Source organism: Diabrotica undecimpunctata, chromosome 1 (assembly GCF_040954645.1).
Source record: "Diabrotica undecimpunctata isolate CICGRU chromosome 1, icDiaUnde3, whole genome shotgun sequence".
In the NCBI taxonomy this organism is placed as follows: Eukaryota; Metazoa; Arthropoda; class Insecta; order Coleoptera; family Chrysomelidae; genus Diabrotica; species Diabrotica undecimpunctata.
In genome coordinates this window covers 107,608,312-107,632,985 of record NC_092803.1, presented here as the reverse complement: position 1 = coordinate 107,632,985, position 24,674 = coordinate 107,608,312, and the positions used below count along the sequence as shown (strand labels likewise).

Below are 24,674 nucleotides of genomic sequence, written 5' to 3'. Positions count from 1 at the left end.
TAGCAAAATTAGCACCCTGTAAAATTGTAGAGATTTGACATCAAAAAATATATTTCTGTTCAAAAGGTACTAAAATATACCTAGTCTACTATTGTCTAAATTTATTAACATAGCGAAATATTAATTTTTTTATTCAGATATGGTCGAAATTTAAAATGAGTTTTTTTAAATGGAATACACTGTATTTTAGTATTGTAATGAAATGTTATTTTATGATGCTTTATTATTTATTAAGCATTCTCTATACCTACTGCTTTAATTTGTGAATTATTCGTGATTTTTTGAGGAACACATTAATTGCAAGAAAAATTAGGTGACATTTTATAGGTTAGCCGTGAAGAAGTACATAATAATTAATTAATTAACAAAAATAGCGGAAAAATCGTTGAATTTATAATAAATGTTCAAAATGGCCTCCATTGATCAATATATATTCTCCGTCAATATATAAATGTAAGTGATTTTATAAAGAGCGACTTACACTAGTTAATACTTTTCTTTTTAATCCCATACATGCATTTCTAATTCTCTCATTCACATATTCTTTACACCGTCTGTAGCTGGTGTTTTATACACCTTATGTTTTATTTAGCACCAGAAAATCTTGTTTAACTCTGGAGATCATAGAAGCTCCTTTCCTTCTATATCCCACATTCTCTCACGTATGTTTAACAATACTACTTAAAATAATTCCGCAATTTGTTGTGTAAAAAATGTAGATACATTTTTCCGTTTACGTGATCCTTGAAAAGGATGGATCCCTATAACATATATAATCAAATATATAAATAAAAATCATGGAAAGTGAAAATTGAAACATCAATAAACTAATTTTAAACTTCAATTGTGGCTTATTCCCATTAAAATAGTAATTACCTACGACATAATTTCCAGGAATTTAACGATCGTGTTGTTTGACTGTGGGTGAAAATGTGGTATAAATTAGAAGTTCAGTAATAGTGGATATTATGTCTGTTGGAAACCGTGGAAATCTCCAGGAATTTGTGGATTGTTCCCCAGAAGCAATTGAATGGCTGTGTAAATTAGACATTAATATTTAGTCTCACTTTATTTTAGTATTTGTATAATGTGTATTTATCGTACTGTTAAAATCCATAAGCTAAATAAATAAAATAAATAATAGAAATATCTGTTTACAATACCATTCTCACGGAAAGTAGGTTCATCTCCACATAAAAGCGTATTTCAAGAAATATTCATCATTCTGAATTTGTTCCTACGCTCACCGAAAAAATTCTACTCTTTTATTAAATATTTTCATTAAGCTCTTGGTGCAACTGTGAATGATATGGATGCATCTTGTTCTATTTTTAAATTCTTCCGTTCGTTAAAATTCGTCAGTTTTAAAATCCTACGTTTACTAGTTTCAAAAGCATGTAAAATTTCCCTCGGGCTAATATGCGGATTCTCAGTGATACATTTAACCACTTAATGCAAGCATTAATTTCGAGTTTACTGTAAAAAAATGATCCATTTTTTTATTCCATAATTCGATTACGCATGTAAAATAATTTAAAAAAATTATATTAAGGGACGTAAATAAGTGTATTTTTGTGACAGGAGCGTATTAAAAAATATATAATTTTTTTTAGTATTTTTTAATTTAGTAAATTAAATATATTTTTTTAAGTATTTATTTAAGTATTCGAAAATTTAAAATGTGTGTAAAAAGCAAAAACATATCAGGAGCGTAGAATTATATTAAGAGTATAAATAAAATACATTTCAAAAAACAGATCAGAAAAGGACATAAAACGTTTGAATAATGAAAATAAACTAAACTGCAAATATTATACAAAAATATCTACTACCTGACTGAAACGAAAATGGACTTAAGTACAGCTACATCTAAAACTCGAACGTAATCTGTAATAAGGACAAAAAATAGTAATTATAATTCTTAGAGAAAAATATCAATAATAAATTCGTCATGAATGGGTCCGAAACGGCCATAAAACGTTTGAATAGCACTGTATTACGGTCAAACGTGTGAGACACGGGCAAATCCCGAATTTACCGTCAAGTCGCTTCGTGTCACACACGGGATAAGGCATTCAGTGGTTAAGGATTACATTTAATTCATTTTCTTCATTTACAGTAATAGTTTTTGTTCGATCAGATTTTTCGTAATTTACGTGTCCGGTTCGTTGAAACTATTCTAGTATACTTTGAAAAGCTTCTCTTCTTGGTTGTCGTGTATTTGGGAATTGCTGATGATGAATTCTTGTTGCACGTTTTTGTTATATCCTCCTGGCACAAAAGCCATATCAATCCCTTTGTTATATCTTCCTTTAATAAATTAATTCAGTAACAAAGCAACAGGAATTATAAAAATAGTCTAATGTTTAACTTTTAAGCAATTTAGTGTCAAAGTCGTAGCCAACTAGGTAGAATATTGTGTTTTTATTAATATTTTACACACCAACAATCTTAACTACTTAGGTATTTTGCTATCTCATCCAATACTATCAAATTAAGGGTCAGTCTAGATTATTATGTATTTTTTTTTTTTTGAAAAATGGTTTTTCATTGAATATTTTCACTGCTAACCTGATAAAATTTCAGCTATTTTTTGTTTGCAGTTAATTATTGGTTCAAAAAATCACGAATAACTCACAAAAGTAGTTAGGTATACGAAATGCTTAATAAATAATAAAGTGTCATAAAATAACATTTAAGAAAACTAAAAAATACTTAATCCAAGCAAATCCAAGTTTCAACCAAGTCTGTACATCAAAATTAAATATTTCGGTAGGTATGTTAATAATTTTAGACAATTATATTAAAAATCTTTTGAATATAAATATATTTTTTTATGTCAAATCTCTACAATTCTCAGGGTGTTAATTTTGCTACGAAATTAATAAAAAAAAAACTTTTTTAAACTACCTGGTATAACATTGCCAAATCTTATATTGAGAACACGAGAACATCGAGAAGAGTCCAAAAATTTAAAAATATACAGGGTGTTCTATTTAAAAAAATGTGTGGCCCTGTATATTTGAAAATATTTTAGAGTATGGTCCTATTTATATTCCAACTTTACTTGAAATTTGTTTCGTAGGACAAATGAGTAATTGGACTTCCTAGCACTAATGGTGCACTCTGTATGATATGCATATTATGCATTTCTTATTCTTTTGTTAACTTCTAAACCCATTTTATGTTTTTCTTAAGCTTAATAATCTTAAGCACATTTTCTATTCCTTGTTTATTTTTAAAAATATTGAGTATAAAAATTGTACAGCAACAATCTTCGAAAATAAATAACTGTATTATGAACTTTGCATTAAAATACAATGTAGGAGGGAAACGAGTAATAGGGTTATTATTATCTTCATATGCTACTTTGTTTGTTCAAATCAAATAAAAAGTTTTTGATACAAAGTTTAACAAAACTATAAATATTTCAAAAGAATGTTATACATCGCATATTCATAAATATTCGCGTATGTTATCGACATTATTTGAGTTATAATAATACTAATAGTCTCAATAGATAACATTTTGAATAAGCAAACTTATTTATTTGTCTAATTATATAATAATATAATATTATTTATAATAGCGCAGATGAAATCAGGGAAAGAATAAACAAGGGCAGAGCAGCGACCCGTGCCTTAAACTCTCTTCTCTGGCAAAAAACAATTCGACGAGAAACCAAAAAACACATTTACGGTAGTATAGTCCAAAGTATTACACTTTACGGTTCGGAAGTATGGGACGTCACCAAAGCTAATAGAAACAAACTTATGACGACAGAAATGGATTATCTGAGACGAAGCTGCGGTAGATCGAAACTGGAGAGAGTTAGAAACGAACAAATAAGAAACGAAATGAAAATGGAGAGAAATATCAATGATGACATAGAAAGAAAACAATTAATCTGGTTCGGACATGTTAAAAGAATGCCAGAGTACAGATGGCCTAGGAGAGTACTGGAATGGATCCCTCCTGAAAGAAGAAAGAGAGGACGACCACGGAGAAGTTGGCGCAACGATATTGATGAAGCAATGGCGGCAAGAGACTTAGAAGAGGCAACTGCATATGACAATAAAAGATGGAAATTGGGGGGCGGAGAAGCGGCGACAGCCGTAATAAATCCGTTATTATATATATTTATTTGTCTAACATACCTAAATATATTTAAATTGTATTAGTAGAATTTTCGGAGTTTAGAATTGAAAACAAGTTGGTTTTTATTATTATTTACGTGGCAAATCTTGTACAAAATTTATATTGGACAAATAGGAAGAAGTAGTAACCGTAGCTCAGTGGTTATGGTACTAACGGCTTACTAAGCTGACTGTTGGTCCCGGCTACGTACAAAGTTATTAAAACATGATACAGAAAGCTGCGTTGGATTCGAAAGAACTCATACGCTTCGTAAGTTTATTAGTAATTTACGAATTATTGTTAACTATTGAGTGTGAATTAAACATTGTTTACGAAATGAATAATTGAATTTAGAATAATATTTTTTATCTTATGTGTGTATTACACGTTAAGATAGAAAGCTTTAAATACTTACGATTAAAAATTTGGATTACTGCAGCTATACCATATAAAAATTAAAAATAATAACATAATAAAACAATTTTTTAATGCATCAATCACTGAGATTTATTAGCTGCAGGACAAAATACAATAAATACAATATACATTTACAAAGTAAATTACAATTTCAGTAATCTATGCAATTGAAAACACAGATATCAGTTCATACAACGCTATAATTTTATGTTATATAAAAAATAATTTGTCTAAAGTGGAAGAGGTATTTATATGGACAAAAGGACATACCGGTATAATAGGTAATGAGAAAGTGGACTGGTTGGCCAAATATGTTATCCCATCTTTCTCTGTCCACTCCATCGTAACGGCTCAAATTAGACTGAAATGTTAGAATGTTTTGGCGCGTTTATAGTCTACATTTCAACAGTCAGTAATTTCAATATAACTTTTAGCTGCGTTCAGTTTGTCAGCCTTACAAACACTTGTATCAATATTTATGACAGAACTAGTTATTTATACAGTGTGTCCAATTAAGTATGCATCATCATCAACTCTTATTGCCTATTAATTTTACGAAAAAAGTTATTCTTTATAAAAAGTTGTGCATGGTCTTAAACCCTAATTGCAATCATCAGAGTTGGAATAAGTTTTTTAAATCTGTAAAAATATACAGGGTGTGCATTTAAAGAAAATAAGTTAATGGCATTTCCGGTATATATATATATATATATATATATATATATATATATATATATATATATATATATATATATATATATATATATATATAAAATTGCGTTGCTCGCTCCTGTAGTGATCCTTTCCCAAGTTAAGTTATATTTTCCTTAACGATTTCTCCATTAATGTTAAGAGTGACATTAAGAATCTAAGCGATATATACCACTTCTTACTTAAATCAGATACCAAGAACAATACAACATCACAGATAACTAACTTGACTGATATATCCATTAACAACTAACCTACCTTTATAATTAATTTTCATTAACTAAAAAAGATAACATTCCCTTGCTTTTCTTAGACACATCTCAATAAGATATAATAATACATGAACAATAGAATATAATTAAATAAAGAAAATCAAAATAATATTTCCCTATACTGGGATTTAATTTCATTCGTTTTTTACTAATGAACCTTAACGACATAAGGATTCATAAGAACTACTGAATTTGTCAGCGCTTGCGTTCTGGCTAAAACAGAACCTCACTTTTAAACTTTCTAAAAATCAAAAATTTAGTTATTGCCGACAATTCAAAGAATTACCTCCTTTTAAATGTAGTTACATTGGGTTTTTCGATTAACCTTGGGTAAACCTTTGCGTGTTAAGTTCAAAGCTACCATACATTTCAAACCTTATAAAAACTTTTTTTGTACATAGTAACAAAAAACACCACTATGTTACTAGCAAAGTTTTTTAATACTCTAACTCTACAAGTTACGGTAAGATCAATAATGTTTTAATAGATAATATATGGTAGTTAATTATAATTTATTCTCTTTCAGCCCTGAAGAAGCCAAATTAATTCTCTTTGGCGAAAACGTTCGGCGAAACAATTGATACTCATTGAGTTTACTATTTATATATATATATATATATATATATATATATATATATATATATATATATATATATATATATATATATATATATATATATACATCCCGATATCCTTTTAAACTCTTTTCACGTTGCAGTAATTTAGCATCACCAAGAATTGCTATCATTTTCTATTTATAAATTGTGTATGTTCGTTTAGTGCACCTTTGTAGGCTTGGCACTGTTGTCGGTTTTTCAATATTCCGATTTTTTTTATATATTTAATTTTTTACGTCATACCTACGTTTTAACATCGAGCGGTAAAATCACTGTATTTGGCATCATTTTAGAGCCAATAGATGTTGCCGGTATTAATCCTTAAAATAATATTTTAGATACCTAAATATCGATCGCTTTGGGTTCAAGTTCAAAGAACGACATTGAAACTACCTGCTCACAAGTTGCAGTCTCAACGGGTTTTTTCTTCGTTTAGATGTTATATTTATTCAACCTAGATATTTTTGCCCAGAGAATCGTATAGGGGAATATTTTACATAAATTTCAATTTACAACCTGTTTAGTCGAAGCTATCGATGAATAGTTTGAGATAAATATTATGGTTTTATGGTATTGAGGCCTTAATTATTGGTTGTGATCCTGTTAATGTTTGAAATTTTGATTTCCATTCCGGAAATCGTTCTCAAAAAACGTTTTTTTGTACAAAATGTGTATACACATGTTTACATAATTTGTACAATAAACAAAGTTATTGTAAAATAATAGTGGAAATCAAAACGTTAAATATTAGTTAATTAAAAATGTAATTTTCATCTCAATAACGACCAATAATTGTGGCTTAATCACATAAAAAAATAATATTTGACTTTGACCATGCCATAAGAAAGTAGTTCACGGAACCTCGCTAAATAGTTTAAAAAAATCTTATACAGAAATTTAAATTCTAAATAGTATGAGGGGTAGCTGACGAAAAATTCGTAAAGACGTACACTTGATTTTGCTTTGTTTTTTTAAACAATCTTAAAAGGCAAAAAAAATTTTTTGCTTATAAAACGTTTTGTATACATTCTAAAGAAAAATAATTCAAATAAAAGTTGTAGACCATAAAAAGTTTTTTATGTAGAGAAATACCAAATTTAAATACATAAATAATTGATATAATTTCAAAAAACCGTAAACTTTAAGATATTATGTTTGTAGTAATTTATAAATGTTAATAACTTTGTTTTTTGCCTAACGACAGGTAATATAGCTACTTGAAATTATGGCAATTGATCAGTTATTAAAGTGTGCTAAATATCAAGCAGATCAAAAAATATTTTACAATTTATTCAATTTGTTTATGACAGAAACCGATTATTTAAACAACCGTACTTGTCCAAACAGTATGACTCTACAAGTATTTTGTAACTTGCAATCGATTCTTTGCGCTTTCAGTTTTAGGGTATATTAAAAAAACTTAAACATATTATTAAATTTTTTATTAAAAACAGTTTGTTTAGGGGACTTTTTAGTTTTTAGACCACTTCACGTTTTTTCAGTTTCTTTGACAAGTGAGGATTGTCTATTCGCTTATTTCTTAATATGGGCTATGAGCAATTATCTAGTCAAGTCAACACTATTATAGAAGTTACCCATACTTTTCCAGTACTCATTCAGACGGTTCATCTTAATTGTCCCCATATGGAACATAAGTCCGAGAAAAGTCTTAAATTCTGTTTGTGTTGTCTCTTTCCAAAACGCAATCCTCGATTTTTCTGAACGACTTTGTGCAAATATTTCGTCAGAGTCAATCAGAGTCACTTCCATCATTCATTTAATCTACATCGTCCTCGACAGATGCTTCTAACAATGATTGTAATTCAGCAGTGGTCAATCTACGTTTATGTTCACATCTAGCTTTTTTAGATGTCGAAGGCATATTATTTACATCCATCTTTTTATAAATACTATAACTCACTTTTACGGAGGTAATTAACAATAAAAACGTTCTACTAGAAACTATCAACTTACGACTTCCAATACTATAGGCCACTTGAGGCACAATACGTTTTTACTCAATAATAGTTCTTGTATAAGAAAAATTATTTTTTAATGTGCTTCAATGAAGCACACTAGACATATTGCAGTATTGCCATCACATTCTTCACAGTATGTTTTAACTTTCTACTAGTCATGCTTCTTCTTAAAAGTTTGTAACATCTTGTACACTTTCTTCTCTTTGTATTATCTACATCGCTTTGCCTGAGATGGTATTTTTGGGTGTAACTGGTCGTGAGGGTTACAACATTTCTTTAATTGCAAATGCTTTCGCGAACTCCAGTCTGAACATAAGGATAGGTTGTCGCTTTTTTTACGTTTTCTATTATTTAGCAACTTAGCATTGACTACTACGGTATTAAATGCGGCATTAAATATTAATTCCACTGCCACTTTCCGGTACCACTTCAGAATTTTGCGTATTGGGTTTGGTAAGAAGCCACTTGATCACTAAAATCAACACTCTTTTTCACCAAGTTATAATCGAGAATAGTTTGTGGTTTTAGTACTTGTGTATAATTTTTCTTTTCATTTGATTAAACCAAGATACAACTATTATGTTTAAATGTTGTAAGGATTAAAGCTGGTCTTTTGTCGACCCATTTTATCACTTGTAAAATCAATTATGGGGTTAAGTTTCATCGTGAGTAGCTGGTTGCAACTTTTTTAATCGAGATTTTGGTTTTACATGTTTTTATAGTAAAACATCTGCACATGAATAATTCGTTTCTTGAACAATGATTTCAATTCAACGACCAATATTCTAAAATAAGGTGTTATTACGTCGTCCGGAATATTATAAACTGGTTCTCTTTCACAAAGCATTGGAAATATGGTTTACATTCTATATTTAGAAAAATCTGTTACTGCAACTCTTGTTCGACTAAACTAAACTAAATTAATACACAAAACAAATTAATCAATTTTTTTTATAGAAATGCAGATTCCTGTTGGATTTTTATCAGTGCGGCATGAGTCACTGGTGTCTCGTATATCCGGACCTCTTATCGCATTACAAACATAATTCTCAATTAGCAGTGCGGTACAAGATACATTTAGGTCGTATAATCTTAAAGCCGTAATAAGACCATAAGACCGTATGTTATAAATAAATATATTCCTATAAGAATTATCTTGAAAGATGAAAAAATACAATAAAAAAGTGCAATATTAAGTGTTATTTAAAAAATAATAAGTCATCCACGGGCGTACAGTTAAAAACAAAAGTTTTCAGTGTTCTATTGCTTGATTATTATTATCTGGTATTCTGAAAATGTTGACATTTTTTCCTGGTCTGATCTTCCTCAACTAACGTCATCTTTCTTATTTGGTGGTTTGTATTGTTCAGGTCTCTTTAAGTGTTTTTGTTGCTATCCATAGTGAATGATTTTCTTTAGACAATGTACTAATGTAGTGTTCAAATGTGGAATTGCGTGCATCATGTAGCGCTGATCTTAATTGTCTGATTATCTATCTCTTGCTCTTCATTTTTCGACTATTAGTTGTATAATATAATTCTGAGTGTTATTTGTGTTTTCTTGATTTGGAATTGTTAATCGTGTAGCTCCATATGAAATAGTAGAAGATGAAAACGACAGCATATTCATCGATAAAAAAAGGAAACGCGATAAAGATATCTGAAACAACTGTTTTATGTTTTACCAAAACAGATGAACAGAGCACTATAAAGAGGAAGTAGAATTAGCTATGAAACAGCTTGAATGGGGAAAAGAAGTAAGCTTAGACCAAATACCAGCAGGAATTATTCAACTGAGGAAAAAAATTAAATGGATGTTTTACGCTAATATTTCACGTTCTGCGACGCATTCCACGTTTGACACACTGTCTTGTTTAGTTTTCTGTCATTCTATTTGTTAAATCCTATCTCATTCTCATCACAGCGTCAAGGAGCAGTAAATGTGTGCACTGAACGGGAGGCATATGTCTAACAGTGAACGTTGGAGATTTTTCGAGTTTATCATATCTTCTTCTTTAAGTGCCTCTCCTATCAGAGATTGGATATCATTAGGGCGATTCTAATTTTATTTACTGCTGTTTTGAATAATTCGCTAGTGGTACAGCCAAACCACTCTCTTAAATTTCTCATCCAGGACATTCTTATACGGCCTGGATTTCTGCGTCCTTGGATTTTTCCTTGCATTATATTTTGTAGGAATGTGTACTTTTGTCCTCTCACCAGGTGGCCAATCTATTCAAGTTTTCTCTTTTTTATATTCAGTATAACTTTTGGATCGTTATTTATTCTGCGTATTACCTCTTCATTTGTAATTTTATCCACCCAACTTATTTTTAGTATACGGCGGTAGCACCACATCTCAAAGCTTTCAAGATTTTTAACATTCTTCTGTTTAAGAGCCCATGCCTCAACAACCGTAAAGCAAAGTACTGAATACATACTAAGTAGTTAACTAAAAGTGGACGTATGCAAAGATATGCATGACGTAATCGTATGGTATTCGCTAATAATCCTGTCACGTAATATGTCACACACTTCTGTGCGTTAATTCGTTTTATTGCTGCCAGTTTAAGGTGTTATTACATGCCGCCATGTTTAATTTTTCTCCACCATCGTATTATCTTCGTTAAATCCTATCATTTTAGGCTCCATATGTCATGATTAGACCTATAGGACCGGAGATACGCAACTAAGGCTCTTTTGACATAACATATATAGGAGCAAAGATATATACCTAAGGTCCTTTTGGTGTTAATGTATTTGATTTCTACGTCGTAGTATTCTATTGGTTAAATTGTACCATTTGAGGTACTGTACGTCACGATTGGACTAATAGGATCAAAGATACATAACTAAGGCCCTTTTGCCAGGCTACTCTATTTAATTTTTATATCTCATTGTATTCTATTAGTTAAATTCTATAATTTGAGGTACGAAACGTCACGATTGGACTAATAGGACCGCAGATACATAACTAAGGCCCTTTTGACAAGCTGATGTATTTTATTTTTCTATGTTATTGTAATCGATTGGTTAAATCCTATCATTTGAGGTACTGTACGTCACGATTGGGCCACTAAAAACGAAGATACGTAACTAAGGCCCTTTTGACGTGATGCTGTATTTGATTTCTATGTCATTGTATTCTATTGGTTAAGTGCTATCATTTGAGGTATCGTACGTCACGATTGGACTATAGGACCGAAGATACATAACTAAGGCCATTTTGACATGCTACTCCATTTAATTTTTATACCTCATTGTATTTTATTTGTCAAATCCTTTCATTTGAGGTACTGCACATCATGATTGTACTAATAGAAATAAAGATACACAACTAAGGCCCTTTTGACATTGTTCTGCATTTGATTTTTCTATCCCATTGTATTATTTATGTTAAATCCTATCATTAGAGGTACTATACGTCACGATTGGACTAATAGGACCGAAGATACGTGACTACGGCCCTTTGGACATGTTGCTGTATTTCATTTTTTTATTTCATTGTTTTCAATTGGTTAAATCCTGTCATTTGAGATACTGTACGTCACGATTGGACTTATAGAAACGAAGATATATAATTAAGGCCTTTTTGACATGCTGCTATATTTGATTTTTCTGTCTTATTGTATTTTATTGGTTAAATCCTATCATTTGAGGGGCTGTACGTCGCGACTGGACGAATTGGAGTGAAGATACAATAGGTAGTTGCAATATATCATAACCCGTTCCTTTTAACCAAACATGATTCCAAAATGATTTGTGGATGAAAAAAATATATATATATATATATATTCTTAAATTTACTATTTCGTTGTGGGCAATATTATATTCAACAGCGATGCCAAATTTCTGATGCTAAAATGATTGATAATGAAAGTGGGATATACATTTTCATGTATATAATGGCAGCGAGTAAACGGTAAAACCCTGAACTAAATATATATAATATTTTCACTGTACCATCATTTTAGACTCAAACATTTTCTGGAATAAACTTATATAACTCAGTAAGGGATAAAAAGAGAAAGCGGATATTTTAAAATACCAACACGGTATCAAAACTCTAATCAATGAGATGGTTAAAATTCTTGTAACAAGTACAAGAAAACAGTTATTGAGGTCTTGTAAAGTAGCGTCGATATACAGATGCTACTTTGCAAGACGATGCTAAATTGATGGGAAAAGCATAATGTATCGATGCGAAAATGATAGTAGGATGTATATATATATATATATATATATATATATATATATATATATATATATATATATATATATATATATATACAAACAACACAGTAAATATATATATATATATATATATATATATATATATATATATATATATATATATATATATATTTAAATATATTGTTAATAATTGTGTGTTATTCTTTTCAGAACCAAAACAGGGCGAGCAACACTAAAGATGCCTCCGTACTTCCTGATTTATGCATGTCCCATAAAAAACAATTACAAATGATGGCTTTTAACCACGCCCAAATCTGTGATATTAGAAGAAGATGCGCTAGAGCGAAAGAAGAACTGAGTGTTAATCTCTACCATAGGCTTAAGTAAGTCAAAATTAATATTACAGTAATAAGACGATTTAGAATGACTAAGTGTAGAGTAGGTAAATTACTATCTGGTAAAAAAAAAAGGCATGGACTATTTGCCTAAAGGCAGTTTTTCACATTCCAGTAGTATTCGCTTGCTTATTTATTGATGTGTCAGAATTATAACATAATGGACATTTTTCTTAAATGACAATATGTGGTATGTATCCACATAATAATATATCCTTTAAAGGCTCTTTTGTGCGATTCGCCATTTCTAAAAATGGTTTGATTGTGAGAATAATCATATATTGACTCCCAATGAAAGGATAACACTATCTTGTTCTTAGGAACATACTGAACAACACAAGAGCTTTCAAGTAAGTACCATATGCAATATATTGTCATTAAAGAGAAATGTTGATCGTTATATTTTTGGTATATGTCGATAAAAGAAGTGAAGAAAGAAATTGAAAATGTAAATTGACCTCTTCTATGTTTTCCATAAAAACTGAAGATTGCCAAATTATTAGGGCTAGTCCACACGGAATAGTTAACGATCTCCGTTTTGAAACGGTACAACAAAATCGCGCAGAAATCTAGTAATATACTCAATGATACAAGAGCTTTTAACTATTATATTATTTGCCAGATGATCTCATTTAAAATTATATTACAATATGGTACTCCTACCATTGTTAATGATTACTGGTCAAGTAGGGATAACATATGACCGCATGGCGAAAATGCATGCCCCAAATTTTATTATTCTAACCTTTAGGGGGGTCATAGTGGGGTAAATTTAAAGCCGCGACTGAATTCCGCCGTTGCATGAGCTGCCATCTTGATTTTAAAGGAGAACTGTTTTCGCTCAATATCTCTGCCATTTGCAACTTTTAGACAAAAATGGTAAGAACTGAAATGTTGTAAATGCGATTTACTACAATTTCTTTTTGACGAATTTTTTCGTGCGATAGATATAGCCCAGTCTGGTTAAAATAAAGGTCGAAAAATGTTTCGTATATATCTGAAGCTTTTAAGATATAGGTGGGGGTTATTAGATGATGAATAGATGAAAAGGTACTCGTATTTTTACCTTGCGTCCTTTTTAAACAATAATTTATGGTCACAATTTGATTTTTTGTCTATAAGTTTTTTCCCTTATACTTTAAATAAACAATGTTTATATCATTTTTTTATATCAAGAATATCTTTATTTTCCCGTTTTTTCAATTAAAATTGATAAATAATGTACGGAAATATTTGCAAAAAAGCAGTTTTTTTTGCACTAATTTATAGATTTTATTATTTTTTTTATTAACAAAATAAAATGTTATTAATACATTTGAACATCAAGGAATTACCGTCTTTTAAATTTTTGCGAAATTTCCTTTCGATCGGTTAAATAGTTTAAAAGTTTATTACTTTATTTATCCCTAAGGCTAATTATTTAAACTATTGAACTTGCCCTATGAATGATGCTAGACACATTTAGCAAATTTTGTAGGATTCTTGAAGACTTAAACTATCTCAGAAGTTAAATGCATATTGCGTTTTCATCGAAATTATTTACAAAATAAACGTTTGAAAAAGGGTTATGTTTTTTACTTATAAACAATTGTAATAACTTTTATATTTTTCAAGCTAAAGACTTGTACGTACAACCATTGGATAGCTGGTAAAAAAACTCTTATTAAAAAAAACCTTCTATGGCCAATAGGGGCGAAGTTATGGACTATTTTTTAAAAAATTAAAAAATGATATCCCCATTGCAGCTGGAAGCCTCTTTTTTGTATTCTGGTGTAGCTCATCGAAATATGAATATCTACATAGTTTTCACTGGCCGGAAAATATGGGAAACCTCGGAAAAATTGAGTCCATTTTAAATTCAGCTTAAAAACTTACTTTTTTTTAATTTGGCTGGAATAGTCTGTCGCAGTATTAATAACGATGACATAATTTTCACCCCACCCCCCGGAAATCTCGGAAGATCAACATATATTTTTGTTCATTTTATATCAACGATGTAATAATATATTTTATAAATTAAATTTCAGGTAATTTTTCACACATTATATTATTATATTAATTATAATTGTTTGTATTTTTATAATTAACAATATTGATTTTTATTCTATTTTTCGTACAAATCTGATATTTAATATTAATCTAATCTGCGTTACTACTTTGATAAAATAAGTTGATTGTTGTCTTATTAAATTTTGCAATGTTTATTGAACTTTACTTTTTTTTCTTTACATACACTGTGTTAATAGTTAAAATTTGGTTCATTCATTCGACTTCACTGTCAGCTCTGAACCTTTTTGTTGCAGGTTGTTCGTATTTACTTACTAAGTCAATCTCTAAATATACATCTTCAGAATCACTCTCGTCGTCAAACGTAAGTGTACCGAGGTTGCAGCATATTTTCTCCTGTACTTCTTCCTCAGTACAATTTATGTACAAGTTCGTACAATTCAAACCACGTTTTCTGCACCCACATCTAGTAGTTTTGTAACCTGTTGTGCATTTGCATGTAATGTGCTTTAATGTCTCTTCTGGAATTAAATTGTCTAGAGTATAAATTGGTTCAAAACCAGTGGCACTTTGTCTCCAACCATAGGCACAAGCTTCTAACTTATTACCTAACCACATTTGTAATTGATAGTAAACCCGAAGAACATGCTGTTTGACTGCTCATTCAGTTGGTGGCAGAGTTTCTAGTTTAAAAGATGATTTACCGATATTTCTGTTGAATTGTAAGTATCTTAAATCATTTAAAGAAAGTGTATCGTTGTGTTTTTTTGTTATAATTAATTATTCATTCAATAGTTTTAAATATTACTTACAATTTTCAATCAAAAAGTAATTAAATACGTTTAGTTAAAACTTTTTTGTTCAAAATACACAAAATATTTTACTTAAAGAAGTATAAGTATATTGCTTTCTAAAGCCACTACACTGAGACTGGCGAAATTTTGGAGCATGGTGCTGAAACAGTTTCCCAACTTCCCTATGTCGATCTTTCGAAAGTACCCTCGTTTCGAAAGGCTGTAAGTTTCGAAAAATAGGATGAATTTTATAGATATAAGTTTTAATATAAAGTTTAGATTTTCATTCAAATTTAGTGCAAATGTTACTGCTTAATGTTTATAAATAATGGAGATATGCTTTTTTTAAAACTAGTCGCTAACTTCGTTCCTATTGGTCATAGAAGGTTTTTTATTTTCTTTAAATGTGAGTTTTTTTACCACCTATCCAATGGTCTTACGTACAAGTCTGTAGCTTATATATGTAGAAGTTATTGCAATTGTTTATAAGTAAAAGACATACCCCTTTTTCAAACGTTTATTTTGTAAATAATTTCGATGAAAATACAATATGCATTTAACTTCTGAGATAGTTTAAGTGTTAAAGAATCCTATGAAATTGGCTAAATGTGTCTAGCATCATTGATAGGACAAGTTCAATAGTTTAAATAATTAGCCTCAGGGATAAATAAATTAAATAACTTTTAAACTATTTGACCGATCGAACGGAACTTTCGCACAAATTTAAAAGACGGTAATTCCTATATGTTCAAATGTATTATTAACATTTTGTTTTTTTACCCCTTTTTCAAACGTTTATTTTGTAAATAATTTCGATGAAAATACAATATGCATTTAACTTCTGAGATAGTTTAAGTGTTAAAGAATCCTATGAAATTGGCTAAATGTGTCTAGCATCATTGATAGGACAAGTTCAATAGTTTAAATAATTAGCCTCAGGGATAAATAAATTAAATAACTTTTAAACTATTTGACCGATCGAAGGGAACTTTCGCACAAATTTAAAAGACGGTAATTCCTATATGTTCAAATGTATTATTAACATTTTGTTTTTTTAATAAAAAAATTAATAAAACATAAATTAGTGCAAAAAAACTGCTTTTTTGCAAAGATTTCCGTAAATTTATCAGTTCATCGTCATTTATCAATTTTAATTAAAAAAGCGGGAAAATAATGATATTCTTGATATAAAAAAAATGATATAAATATTTTTTATTTAAAATATAAGGGAAAAAACTTATAGACAAAAAATCAAATTGTTACCATAAATTATTGTTTAGAAAAACGCAAAGTAAAAATACGAGTACCTTTTTATCTGTTCGTCATCTAGTAACCTCCACCTATGTGTTAAAAGCTTCAGATATTTGCGAAAAATTTTGCCGTGAAATCGATGATTTTTGCATAACCAGACTGAGCTAATATTTTCCTAGTTAAGGGAGAAAATAGTGGGGGGGGGGGGCATAATTATTCAATGTACATATGCAAAAATGTATATATGCAAATTATATGTTCGTTAGGCTTAGGACCTTAAATATTCATTGTAGCAAAAAAATCATAATTGTATAAAATATAATTCTCTCTATTTTTGTTAATGTACATTTATGTCGTAAAGTTGATAATAAACGAAATAATTCAATAATTACACTTAGTAACTATTTTTTCCATTAACTTTGACAATATCGACCGCACGAATAAAATTGCTAAGAAGAAATTGTAGGAAATCGTAATTGCAACAATTTTGTCCGTACGATTTTGTCGAAAAGTTGAAAATGGCGGAGATATTAAGTAAAAACAATTCCTAAAAAACCAATCCCGGTCAGGTTTTATCCTCGCGCCTTTACCGCATAAGTATGACCTCAAATATTGATTTCAGCTACTTTTGTTTAGGTACATTGATGTCGTTAAGGTAATAATAAATAAGATAATTCAATAATTATGCTTTCCTTCCCCTATCACTATTTTCCTTCACAACTAGGAAAATATCGGCCGTTCGAAAAAATTTGCAAAGTGAAAATTGTAGGAAATCGCAATTACAACAATTTAGTTCCTACCATTTTGCCGAAAAGTTTAAAATGACCAAGATGTTGAACAAAACCAATTCTTATATAACCAATTCCCGCAATGTCTTACGCTCGCGCCTTTACCGCATACGACCTCAAATATTGATTTTAGCAAAAAAATTAAAGAAATCAAACTTGTATAGAATATAATTCTCTACATTTTTTATGTACGTTCATGTCGTAAACTTAATAATAAACGAAATTATTCGATAAGTATCCCCCCTTCCACTATTTCCCCCTTAACACTTGAAAAAATTTGTAAAAAAGAAATTTTAGGAAATCACATTTACAACAATTTCACTTGATACCTTTGTCGAAAAGTTGAAACTGGCTGAGATATTGAGAAAAAACGATTCATTTTTTCGTCTAACCCGACTGGACAGTAATAGATCCCAACATCCTTCGTAATAGCGAAAGTCAGTCTTAAAATATACTTACATTACATTACATTAGTTGATTATGTGATATTTATTTTTGATATATAGTATGAACAATCAACTTACCTTTTTCTTTTTTTTTTCAATAGGTGGGTGATGTACATAGAGGATCATATATTAGAAACAGATCACAAATTAGTTATTTATCATGAAAGTTTGAAGAGATTAATTAGGCATTTGATAATTCTTCAACAGGTACATTTAGCTCCAGCCACATATTTGTGTGCTGTTGCTGAAGTGGTCAGGAGAAGAACTTTTTCTCAACACTTTTTATTGGTACGTACAGATATCACTTCTTGATGTAGGTTATAAAACTTAATAATATTCATTGCAGTGGGCTTCAGAATTAGCGTGCCATCTTCTAACTATTCATAATGAAGAAATAGCTCGACGAAAAGAATTCCAATCTCAGTTCGAAGGGCACTTTTTAAATTCCTTGTTTCCTGGAATGGATGATTTGCCTCCAGATTTTGCAACGCAAGCACCTCCAATGTTCGATACCGGACTACCCAAACTCACCCAAGAAGATATAGATAAGTGAGTATTTCTGAAAAATTAGTTATAAGAAATAAAAATCTGCATTCACCTAGAAAAAATTCCGACTTTCTGGAAACGTGTTGACGTCGAATTTAACAAAGTTGTGAAGACTCGTTTAGGTTTTCGTCTCTTTAAGTTTAACATTATTCATTCTGTGGAATTTCATATACTGTGTTCTGGAGGTGTTCGTAGAAGCTTTCTCTTGTATTTACATCTCTCTTGTTCTCAGGTGTACAGATTGTTATCACATTTAAGGCTTTGACATCAAGTTTAATCTTTATGCGAAATATTTTTTCTGAGACATATTTTTTTACAGTCTAAGGATAATCAGGATTGGTCGAAATTTTCCCTCTGGTCCAAAAACAGTTCTCAAATTGAGATTTTTCACTTTCGTAACAAACCAATCTTACTACTAAAAAACATGCTAATAGATGCGTAAGCCAATTCATATGTAAGCTCTAAAAGGGTATTCTAGAATTCAAGCAAAGGTTGGCTTGTTGCCAAGAAATGAGGGGATCTCAATTTGAGAGTCTTGTTTAAGTTTTTTTAATTTTAAATGACCAATACTTTTGTTTGCTGTTTTTAAAAATTGAAGTTAGTTTCTTGAAACTGTCCAACTAATTATTTGAATTTTAACACCTTGTATATCAAAAGCTGCTAACTTTTGGGCAATAGTAATATATATTGAAGTTCATAGAATTTCATTGTCTGTTTAATTTTGACTGAAAAAATATAGGTTTCCATTTAAAAAACAAATGAATGATGTCATCACGATGTCATGGTGACAGTTGCTATTATTCAAAATAAAAACAAGCCTAAATTTAAAAATTGTCCTGTCTTGGCATTTCTTTTTTCTATGTCGCACTTCTGAAATATTGAGGGTGAGTCATTTTCAAATGAACACAGGCATATTATATATATATATATATATATATATATATATATATATATATATATATATATATATATATATATATATATATATGTATACATATATATGTAAAAGATTAAATCTTTTAGCGAAAGACTTTTATATAATATATACATAGACGGTCTTTAAGTTTATTAAAAGAGGTGCAGCCGAGCTCCATGTGAACATCAACATAGCTTTAGAAATGTTTATTATAATTAACAAGCTGCTCAAAGCGATTCCCAGATATCAGAATATTGTTTTGTTTAAAAAGAATATTTGTTATTGTGCTATAGTGTATGTACTTCCTACATTTGATCTGCTAAATATTGACATTATTTCGGTAGGTTAAAACAGGATTTGCCAGATATGGCAGAAAATTTGAACGTTCCCGATACTAGTGCTCTGACGAATTTCTTCCTTCTGCGTTCTTTGACCGCACGAAAAGAAGAAGAAATACAGGATGAAAAGATGGGAAACGAGGAAGAGATCAAGGCTGTGGAAGAGAAACTGATACAGGCTGTTAGTGATGTAGGATTAGCTAGTGATTTGGATAGGGATATACTCAGGGGTACAGGGAGTGAACCTTGTCTCACCACTGCGACGGGTTTGCCTCATCTTAAGGATTTAGATAGGTGAGTAGCATAATTTATTTTAAATAGTTGTCTAGAGTGGATTTTTAACCGTTGGAAATGTCCAAAGTGGACAGTCAATACCAAATTATGATAGTACGTGATTATGCTGTGACTTTAGTTTAATATTGCAGTAATTCAACAGTACAATAATATTTGTGCAATATATTTTGGCTACTATTTTTCCAGAAAGTGAACAAATGACGTCAGGTAGACTGTCAGGACATCATAGTTGTGAATTGCGCCCCCTCCATAATAATTTAACAGAAATTAACGCAGGTGCGTAATGAATAAATTGTTTTTTTTTCAATATCATTCCAGCCTAGATATATATATATATATATATATATATATATATATATATATATATATATATATATATATATATATATATATATATATATATATATATATATATATATATATATATATATATATATATATATATAACAAAAAACATTCTGCTAATTATCACAACCGATATTTTAGGTTAACATAATACTTTGAAAAATTGGTCTTTTAAAGTAGCTAAAGTAATTGAGAATAGTTAAACGATGGCTTACAAAAAAATCAGTGTTAACATTGTACTTCAGGAAAAAGCTTTAAATCAACTTATTTCTCAAAAACAATTACAGATATAGGAAAATAATAAATTCTTCTCTCTTTTAGACATAAATCTGGATCTGGTAACTTTTGCAATATTTGGTCAATACTGACATCAGAAATCTGTTGTGGAGCTAATATTTTGTTTAGTACTACTACTGCATCTGCTAGTGAACCCCGCGCCTCAGCCGTTAATGAAAACAGTCCCCTGGCAAGCTGTTATTTTACTATTTTCTGAGTTTTAATAATGAAAATTTCCTTGAAATAATTGATTATCTAGTATGTAGCCACCGTTGTTTCTTTAACCTGATATGTATAATAATTTTATTTGATTAAGCATTCATGTAAAAATCCTGTCGCCTATGCTATGAAACGGCAGCAAACTGTTGGCCAGGGGACTGTTATCTGTACATAAATACCTAATAAAACAAAATTATTTAAATATATCAAATTAAATTAACAGCTGCAGCTACATACTAGATAATCAATCATTTAAAAATAAATTGTCGTTATTAAAACTCTTAAAATAGTAAAAAAAAGCTTACCAGGGGACGGTTTTCATTGACGGGGGAGACGCGGGGTTCATCAGCAGACGTAGTAGTAGCACTAAACAAAATAGCGGCTGCCCGCTTAGTTCCTCAACAGAACAAACTTCACACCGATTGCGTTCCGTTTCAGGATCTAAATGTCCCACACCAAAACAAAATTTGACTAAGCGCAAGTTACAAATTTTAACAAGGGTCTGTTTGAATAATTTGAGGACAACTATTGTACATACATATTTTGATTAAAATTTTATTTTAAAAATGTATGTCTAATGATGCTTACCACTTTTTTTCTGTATTTGGATATTTTTTATTCAGTTATTAACGACAAAAAAATAAATACTTTTAACAATATTTGTAATTCTGGAAAAGGAAGATACTAGGGAACTGATTTGAGGTGTTTGAGTTTATTTATTGAAATAATTGGTTTTTTATTATTATTTAAATAATAAATAATGAAATTAAACGAATGATTTTGTGTAACAAAATAAAATAATTTGTATTTGAGAAATATTTCCGAGGTGAAAATTGAAATATCAAAAATAAAAGATCATTATAATCGTGATTGATTCGCGGTAAATATAGTACTTAACATAAAAATGCCACAAAAAATATTTTCAGTGCCCTTTTATATATAGTGAACCACTGGTGGACGATAGTCTATCTGATTATTACGTAAGATTTAGAAGTAACTAACACTCATTCTTATCATATCGTTTCGTTGGTACCTACATTCCGGTATCTCGAGCCAATGTAAGCAGTTTTACGCACCTTAATCATTCTTAAAGAATTGTATTTTTACCTTTTGCTAGATTATTGGTAATTTGCAAACTAATTGGTGCGAATTAGAACATAGTACAAATTGGAGAAGTTAATTAAAATTTTTATTTTCAGGGGTTGTGAGTCTGAAACAGACACTGAAGAATTCGAAAAAGTTGGCCAAAGTCCGTTGGAGCTGAATTTTGATAAGAATATTCCATCACCTCGTCCACGCACCCAAGACGCGTCTACCTCCACCGAGGTCAGTGACACCAAAGCATCCGTCCCTCCTAAAAAACCACCTAGAACCTTCCAACAGAAATCATCCTTACAAGAACACTCTTCCTATCATTCCCAAAGAACCCTAAGCGTCAGTTCAAACACAGACTCATTTACAAATATCAAACACCCTTCCCTAGAATCCATAGAGGAATTTTCTAATCTCAAACCTAGTGATAGTTGTTTTAATTCTCATTATCACGGAAATCCCGCGCTGCGATCTAAATCCATATCCCCGCACACACCTCAAAGTCCAATGGTAAACAGTCCCTTGGGCCACCAGAGCGCACACAACGTCACAGGAGTAGGGGATTTTTCAAATGATGAGTTTTACATCGACGAGAGCCTACCTTCGAGTCTGAGTATCGAGACGGGACACAGTCAAGGCTCTGAATTTATAAAACAACTCGACACGGCGCATAACGTTGTAGCTCTGTTACAGGTATTCTTGATCATTAAAAGCCAGAATATTACCTGTTTACTTCTATCCAGTTTTTATTTCAGTTTTTACGCTTTTATTATTTTTGTTATAATTCTTTCTCTCGGTACCTTTTTTGTATCTGGACTTTGGCGGTATGAGGTTGATATGTTGTAATTGTTCATTTAACTGTTTATAACAATAAAATTATATACAAACTTCCCAGTTTACTTTCAATCTCTGGTTTAGTATTCATTGGATATTGTACACTAAAATTGGCAAAATATTATGTTGGTATGGGATTAAGCCACAAATGATTGTAATGAAAATTATATTTTGTAATTTTGTTTGATGTTTCGATTCCATTCCGGAAATCATTTTCAAAAGATTATTTTAAATTAGGAAGTTGTTTGGCGATTATGTTTTCAAATTGAAGGTTGACTTACTTGGCCTCGATATTGTAGGCAAATAGCCATGCTTTGAGTTGGAAATTCTGTGAGTGGTTTGTGTACCTTCATGATGATATCAAATTCTGATTATGTTGTGTATTTATTATGTGTTAAGGTTGAGTTTGCCGAAAGTACAAGCTGAATATAGCCGCAAATGTCAAAAATATTTCGGTTTGGCAGTGTTGGTATGTTTTTATAATGCATATGTTGTATACTTCAAATATAAAGAGATAAAGCTTTTAAAAAGTACATTTCGATTACACTATTTTATGAATTCTGCAATTTTTAATTTATATGAAGCAATAACGAGTAAATATTTGTCTCTTTCGAGATTAATTGCAAACATCTGTTGTAATCTGGCAACTGCTGATTTGACGATTGCCAAATCTATCTCCTAATCTATCAAAGGGTAATTGCTAAAAAAATTTCTAATAATTAACTGCAATTAATCTACAAAGAAACAAATATTTATACTCATTGTTATTTTATATAAATCAAAAATTGCAGAATTCATAAAGTAATATAAACAAAATGTACTTTTCTAAAGCTTTATCTTTTTATAGTTAAAGCATACAGCATCTACATTATAAAAACATGCCAACACTGCTATACCGAAATTTTTTGTTCCATGTTTGACATTTTCGGCTATAATCAGCTTGTACTTTCGGTAAACTCAACCTGTGTTAATCTTTATGTATTGGGTGTTGTATATGTATGTAATATGTATAATTGTAGATGATGTGCCTCTGACTTTCTATTAATCCGCTAATGTTCGTATATTCTTGTTTTTAACTTCTTCTTTTAGTATTGGCAATCAGAGCTGATTTGTTATTATACACATTGTTATTCATTAAGTAGGATGAGAGCTGCTTCTTTAATTTTTCATGACTATTGATGCGTCTTTCCATTGTACTTTGTGCTCATTGTCCTACGCATATTTACATATCTGTGATTTGTCGAAGTCTGATTTCATGCTCATTTCTCTTTCCACTTAGGATCTTGCTGTTTCTCCAACATAGAAATTATTGCATTCACAGGGTATTTTATAGATTCAGTTCTTTGATTTCTCTCGAGTTTTGGTAGGTTTGTTTTGGATAAAATAGAACTGTTGTGATATTATACTTATTTCCTATCCTTTTAAATTTTTCTGAGCACTTTACATATGGTATTGTTGTGATCTTCAAATCTCTTCTTGTGAGCATTTTTGGATTGCTTTTGGTGTGTGTGTGTGTGTTATTTTCTTTCTTTAATTTTGTGAAATTTCTTGTTAATAAATGACAATGGATATTTATCAAGATCTTTTTTAGCAGGTTTTTTTCTTCCTGAAGTGCATTTTTGGTGAAGTGTTCGCAGGTGTTTATAACTCTCTCATATAATGATTTGATAATTCTCTATTGGTGTGTAAAATTGAGAAGATCTGATATGATTTTCGTCTGTATAAAGAGAGAAATATTCATGGAGCCTTATTAAATATCGTTTAGTTACTCTCGTGGCATTTCGACATAGCAGTTCTGTGACAAAAC

General features: G+C 30.2%; 1 protein-coding gene across 8 annotated transcripts in view; it reads left to right on the top strand.

The window, feature by feature from the left end:
* Atg17 (autophagy-related 17) overlaps nucleotides 1-24,674 on the top strand; it is a 169,874-nt gene that overhangs the window by 100,724 nt on the left and 44,476 nt on the right. For all 8 annotated transcript variants that reach the window (XR_011952134.1, XR_011952132.1, XM_072546177.1 and 5 more), the window contains 5 exons: nucleotides 12,537-12,709; nucleotides 18,109-18,295; nucleotides 18,354-18,556; nucleotides 19,814-20,101; nucleotides 22,141-22,267. Coding sequence is in view for 6 of the 8 variants with exons in the window: in XM_072546177.1 (XP_072402278.1) it covers nucleotides 12,537-12,709; nucleotides 18,109-18,295; nucleotides 18,354-18,556; nucleotides 19,814-20,101; nucleotides 22,141-22,267 (978 nt within the window). In the remaining 2 variants the exon portion in view is untranslated. The remainder of the gene's footprint in view (nucleotides 1-12,536; nucleotides 12,710-18,108; nucleotides 18,296-18,353; nucleotides 18,557-19,813; nucleotides 20,102-22,140; nucleotides 22,268-24,674) is intronic.